The sequence below is a fragment of the Bactrocera latifrons genome, unplaced genomic scaffold (genome assembly GCF_001853355.1).
Source record: "Bactrocera latifrons isolate USDA-ARS-PBARC rearing strain unplaced genomic scaffold, ASM185335v1 scaffold_50, whole genome shotgun sequence".
Taxonomy (NCBI): domain Eukaryota; kingdom Metazoa; phylum Arthropoda; class Insecta; order Diptera; family Tephritidae; genus Bactrocera; species Bactrocera latifrons.
The window spans coordinates 284,589-291,112 of NW_017537157.1; the positions used below are offsets into that span (position 1 = coordinate 284,589).

At 38.4% G+C, this 6,524-nt stretch overlaps 1 protein-coding gene across 2 annotated transcripts in view; it reads right to left on the minus strand.

Moving 5' to 3' along the window:
• Window positions 1–6,524, minus strand: part of LOC108973809 (rap1 GTPase-activating protein 1) — a 260,459-nt gene that overhangs the window by 223,485 nt on the left and 30,450 nt on the right. The window contains exon 1 of one of the 2 annotated variants that reach the window (XM_018941298.1): window positions 6,083–6,477. The exons of the other annotated variant lie outside the window; for it this stretch is intronic. Coding sequence (XP_018796843.1) covers window positions 6,083–6,345 — 263 coding nt within the window. The 5' untranslated portion in view covers window positions 6,346–6,477. Of the gene's footprint in view, window positions 1–6,082; window positions 6,478–6,524 lie in introns of those variants that run through there. 2 annotated transcript variants of the gene reach the window in all.

The window sequence follows — 6,524 nt, forward strand, 5'->3', positions numbered from 1 at the left end:
CGATACCCCAATCGATGACAATGGAGCAAACGTTCCATTGCCCGACCATGAAGAAGTTCGAATAGCAATTACCCGCCTGAAGAACAACAAAGCGACGGGGACCGATGGATTGCCGGTTGAGCTATTCAAGCATAAAATATGGTCGGACGAAAGCATGATTGGAATATAAGTGTGATATGCCCAATCTACAAAAAGCGAGAGCACTCAATATTCGCCAACTACCGTGGGATAAGCCTCCTCAATATCGCATATAAGGTTCTATCAAGCGTATTGTGTGAAAGATTAAAGCCCACCGTCAACAAACTGATTGGACCTTATCAGTGTGACTTTAGACCTGGCAAATCAACAATCGACCATATATTCACCATGCGCCAAATCTTGGAAAAGACCCGTGAAAGAAGAATCGACACACACCACCTCTTCGTCGATTTCAAAGCTGCTTTTGACAGCACGAAAAGGAGTTGCCTTTATGCCGCGATGTCTGAATGTGGTATCAACGCAAAACTAATACGGCTGTGTAAACTGACGTTGAGCAACATCAAAAACTCCGTCAGGATCGGGAAGGACCAAACGAGGTTTCAGACAAGGCGACTCCATATCGTGCGACTTTTTCAATCTGCTGCTGGAGAAAATAGTTCGAGCTGCAGAAGTTAATCGAACAGGTACAATATTTTATAAAAGTGTACACCATTAGTTTTGCTTTCTCCAGACTGGAAAAGGAAGCAAGGCAAATGAGTCTGGCAGTGRTCGAAGGCAAGACTAATTATCTCCTGTCATCAAACAAACAGTCTTCACAATCCCGACTTGACTCTCACGTCGCTGTTGGCAGTAAAAACTTCGAAGTCGTAGATATATTTATTTTAACACCAACAAATAATGTCAGGCTGGAAATTYAACGCAGAAACTCTGTTGCCAACAAGTTCCTCTCACGACGAACAAAGWCCAAACTCCATAAGTCACTCATCATCATCGTCCTGCTATATAGTGCGGTGGCAGGGACAATGACAACATCTGATGAGTCCGCGTTACAAGAGAAATGTTCTGCGAAAAATGAATGGTCCATTCCGCATTGGCAACGGCGAATACCGCAGTCAATTGAACGWTGAGCCGCAYGACACTGACATATGTAATTCAGRGAATTAGGATCCCTGATCGACTAGATCAGATCGATCGCTAGATCATATCGTCCGARTGGATGAAAACACTYTAGCTCTGAAAGTATTCGACGGAAGAAAGTATATTTTAAAGGGTATCCTTCCCTTCTCAGGGTATAATTAAGGAAGCCACCTGCAGTTATGCACCTTATGAGTGAACTTTCAGAAGATATCAAAAATATAAGACATTGCTTTGAAAAATATTAAAATGCGATAAATGTTATCCAATTTTAGAGTTTTATTAATATTACTTTTAGAAGGTATTCTAAATCAAGTTCCAAAGGACTGGAGTTTTGAATTCTTAAATTTGTGATCTACATATTATTTTGAGTTATTTTTTCCAACAAATCATTATAATAAGTATTTATTATTTTTGCGCAACTAAAATTCTAATGAGAATATTATTATTTATCCGCCTATATTTTTACAATTCTTATATAAMACATTTTCGATTCTACTACTTTCTTTATTTCGTTTCGTTCATTTCAGACCTTTTGCTCTATAATCTCACATGCCATGATTAGCAGATTTTCAGAGTTGTACTTTATAACATCCTGTGGTCCGAATTGAGATCAGYTGCCTGCTTTTTGAAAGAATTTATTAAGTCGATTCCTCTTTTAGAGAGTTTTAKCCATTAATTAACTACCAGGCTTTCTCGGAGTTTCAAAAATGTGGCAACCCAATACTACCCCAAGCCAAGTAATTTGGTATACGATTATCTCAAACTTTACAGCAATGCAAAGAACTTTAGAACTCGGAAAATGAAAGGATTAGAGAGTTTTTGATCTCTCGGTTTCACTATTATTATTTGTAGAACCAAGGTCGGACAATGAAAGAATTAGATATCAAGAACTCTTATCGAAGTTATGCTAGTGAACTTAGCCCGCCATTGTTATAATTCTCTTCGTTTTTATTTCTAGTCTAAATTAACTAGCGGCGTCAAATATGAAAAAATTTTGAGAATATAAAATGCAAATAATATGATAATGAATTCAGTAAAAGCAAAAAACAGTATGCTTCTTTCAACTTAGTTGTCAAAATTGTTGCGAGACTTTTTGGCACGATATATGGAATTGGCATCGATTTCGAATAAAATATGGCGCATATTAAACAAGCAGATTCGCTTTCAAGCCTCGCAAAAGCAAATGGTTTTTTTTCCGCTGGAGTAAGTCGCACAAGGCGAGCCGTTCATATTTCACTTCCCATTGCCGCAAACGAAGCGCAATATCTACTATATATACTAGTGCCATATATGTATATACCTGTGTGCCTTGTTCTCATGACAAATCACTTGATTTTTTATTTCCTCATCCACTATTAATGCCGTTACATAGKTTATTGGTTAGTTTAATAACATTATGCGCGTGAAAAAAGCTGTACGCTGAATGACTATAGGAAAACAATTTTTTGTTTCGCTTTGCTCTACGCTTTCCACTCGAGGAACTCCATTGATGAGCTCGGCAAGCGCAGCGAGAGAGCTCGCTTGAATTAGCCACCGTCGTACGCTGCCGGCGTCAACACCACAGCTCACAGTCTGGTGCATTGACCAACGAAACAACGGTAATATGCCGTAAAAACAAAAACAACCACACCGTAATACTCAAGCCCATAGGTAAATGAAATAAAAACCGTAGCACCAAAGCCGTGTTGGTCTACAACCAAAACAAAAAAAAAAAAAACAAGTGGCAGTGGCGACGGCGCGCGTACGAATTTGCCTTCACAGTTCGGTGCGATGAGCGAGACGTGCAGGCGCGCACTTCACAACACAATTTCACAGCTCGAATTGCACAAATGGCAGCAAAAAGCGCGAAATGAAAATAGCAAAACGCCAACTTGTGTTGAATTACGAGCGTTAGTGGAATGCAATAAGGCAACAAACAAGCGGCCGGTCGCGTTAATAAAATGGTACGCTTGGGTGTTCATTTGCCTGATATGGCCGGCGCTCTTATTGGTGTGATTAAGTTTTTTATTGTCGTGTTTTTAGAGGACATGCGGTCCGTTGAGTTTTGGTATGCGCATGCGCAACTAATAAAATGACAAAATACACGTATTAAGCAAATGTYTAATTAGAAGTCATTTTWAMGAAGTATTGCAGACTTAAATTTTCTCGAAAGAAGTGTGTAAAAGTTTTGTATCCCTGTCAAAGGAGATAAGTAGATTGGTCAAGGAAGCGAAAATACTTAAAGTACGGTCATTCTTCTTTCACTTTCAGAGTATTTAAGTAATATCATGATTTATGGACTTCTTCTTTATTGGCGTAGACAACGCCTACGCGKTTATAGGYGAGTTATGGACTAAAGATATTCAACTCCGACGCTTCAATTCACAGCATAACTTTAATGCGCTCCGGCACTTGACCTGTTTCAAAGGGCACAACAAACCCTAGATCGCGTTGCAAACCTAAATTAATTTCTAACCTTGTCAAATAGTAAATAAAAACTTTAAAATTGGATATTTTTGGAATATAATGTTTTATGGACTAAGTATCTTAAGTTCCGAGCCTTAAAACCCACCATAACGTCGAGCCACGGAGGACCTGTACCTTAATCTTTTAATGACAAAAGTATGGAGCTTTTGTTGAACCATTCGGATTATTGGAATCTAATAACGGATCACTTAGCTGAGGTTCCAAGTCTATTGGAGTTTCCTTCTCGTTCTTTCTATATTCTATCGAATTTGCGGAAAACGGGTCTGTGAACTTGCGTTACGATTTAAAACGACTTGGAAAAATTAGACGTGATTATCAAAAAATTATTAGTAGAACAATTATACGGTTTACCACTACTCATTGCAGATGTCGAGCATGACACTAACCACCTCTTTACATGCTCAGCTAACCCTACCCCCTCTCACTATAGTCCGGCCTCGCGAAACAAAGCCTTTTCTAGACCTACCGTTGGATGATCTCGATGGCAACTTATCTAATACCTTATCACCCTAACGGGGACTAGATAACTGTTACAACAAMAACAACCTTACCACCCTTAGGGGGACTAGATAACTGTCACAACAACAACCCTTCACCAATACAAAAGATTCCGAACAAGACCTGATGAATTTCTTCAGAGATTATATTTTGTCGTGAATAGTAATCCATGTCGAATTTCGCGAAGATACCTTGTCAATTGAAAAAGTTCAGCTTCTTGGAGAGAACAGGATGTGCGCAAAATTTCAGAACGATATCTAAAAAACTCACATATATGCGGATAGCAGACAGACAGACGGTCGTGGCTAAACCGACTCAGCTCGTTGTGCTGATCATATATACATATGCATAAGTTTCCTTCTGGGTATTAAAAACTTCGCGACAAGCTAAATATATTCTGTACAGTGTATAATTCGAGAGCGGCTAGAGTGCTTCAAAGAAAAGGACCCCTTTTTTTATATGTTATTGCTTGATGAAGTCTTTTGAGATCTCGATATTTTTATATCGAGTTGAAAACATTCCGACCCTTCAAAATTRTTGTTGTAAAGTACAAATGTTTAAAGATTTGAAGTCCTTCTTGATACAATCGGGCCTACTTAACGGTATATATTATATATATTTATGTGTTGAGCTATCCAAAATTGCATTACAATTCAACATTTTGAGATAATGCCTGTAAAATAGCTTTCTTCTATAACTAGTTTATACCAAATATTTAGGTTAGGTTAGGTTAGGTTAATCTAGTAGACCAATAAACCACGCATAGACCAGTTTGGTCCTTTGGTCCTTAGCAGATGGAGTAAGTCTAAGAGGAAGAGTCATCGTTTAGGATGCCTGCGGTTGACGCGAATTGTATCAAACTGTGAGGACCACAAATGGTTACAGCAAAGGCATCAACTTAAAATATACTGCAGTGTTYCGGCAACTTAAAAGGTCGCCTTATGCCTAACTCTGAACAGAATTTCCGCACCAACTCCAATGCCATTTTCGAGACATCCATATTGCATGCAGCTAACAWATCTTTACGCCAGGCATCCTTTCCCACTTGAAAATGKGGTCATGTCGTCGATGTTTGCTCAAAAGCCWTTATCCWSTGAGCTATGCCCGAMGGTTGYATATCTAAATTATCTTGCAGCCTTTAGCCATTCTGTCGATTTTGCCGCGAAGTTTTTAGCAAAGAGGTGGAAGGTTTAGTACCAGTGCARYGGCYACCGTTGGAGTTGTTCTTAAAGCTMCCGTTATGCACATACCAGATGAACTAAAACTTTATTATATAGTGACAATTACAAGGAAGTTATTATAGTATAGTTTTCTAAAGACATCCGAAACTGTTTTGTATGCATTAACTTGAAATAAAAGGAAATAGGTATTAACTTTAAGAAACCTCTTTTATACATCGGGCCACTTAATTGTCGGGACTTTTAACTCTATGTTTTGAGGCAAAGAAACATTTCTATGGTGACCTAAAGAACTTTTTGTACCAGTCATATACAATATCGGAAAAATAGCTGTACGTACTAATGGGGTTAATTATTGAGTTGAGAGAATTTTACGAAGTTCTTGCTATGAACTAGATTTAAACAAAACACACTRAAAAATAAAAAGATAAATAAATATTTTTACAGTTTGTCCTTTACAATTGCTGGTTAGGATATCAAGCAATAAGGACTAGAAAAAACTACACAATTCAGCACAAGAAAAAAGGTAATAATTTCGCAGAAGAAACAGGGTTCTGAAACAAGTATAAGCTCAAAATAATGAAAAAGTTAATGAACAACGCAGTTGTTAAAACAACTACTGAACTAATATAAACAGAAAGTATGTATAATATTTCCCTGAAAATATTGATAGTTTTATACGCAATCATTGTCAATTATAAAAATGTCAAGACTTACGATTTTTTGGAAACTACAGAAAAAAGTCCAAAAATTTGAATRTTATTATTTTTGCTAAGCATACTTGTAGTTATGAAAAAAAACAAAGACTTTTATTTTMAACCTACCCTGGCGATGAACCACGTCCCACCGACTTCACGCTGCCGCTGCTGCCGCATATTTGGCGCTGTGGCACKCCCGGCACCGGATGATGATGTAACGGTGATGACGAAGCCGAGGCCGTCGGCGTGCGTCCATTGCTGCTGCAAGCGCTGCCACTGCCGCTGCGCTTGGGCGATGTTGAAGTGGAGGCGGACATTTTCGGCAGAGGCGCGTTATCCTGCGGACTCTCCGTGTTCACCACCTGCTCCAGCATGTGAATTTTCAGCATTTTCTTGCTTTTTGGTTGCTTTGAAGGTATTTGCTATAGATGCTTGTTGTATTTTTAACTATTTTTTAACTACTAAAATATTTTGGTAGCATTAATCACGGGTTGGTGAGACTATTTTTTTTTTCGGGTCACTTAGAACTTTTTATTTTGTAATTTTTTTTATTTGGCTTGCGCGCCCT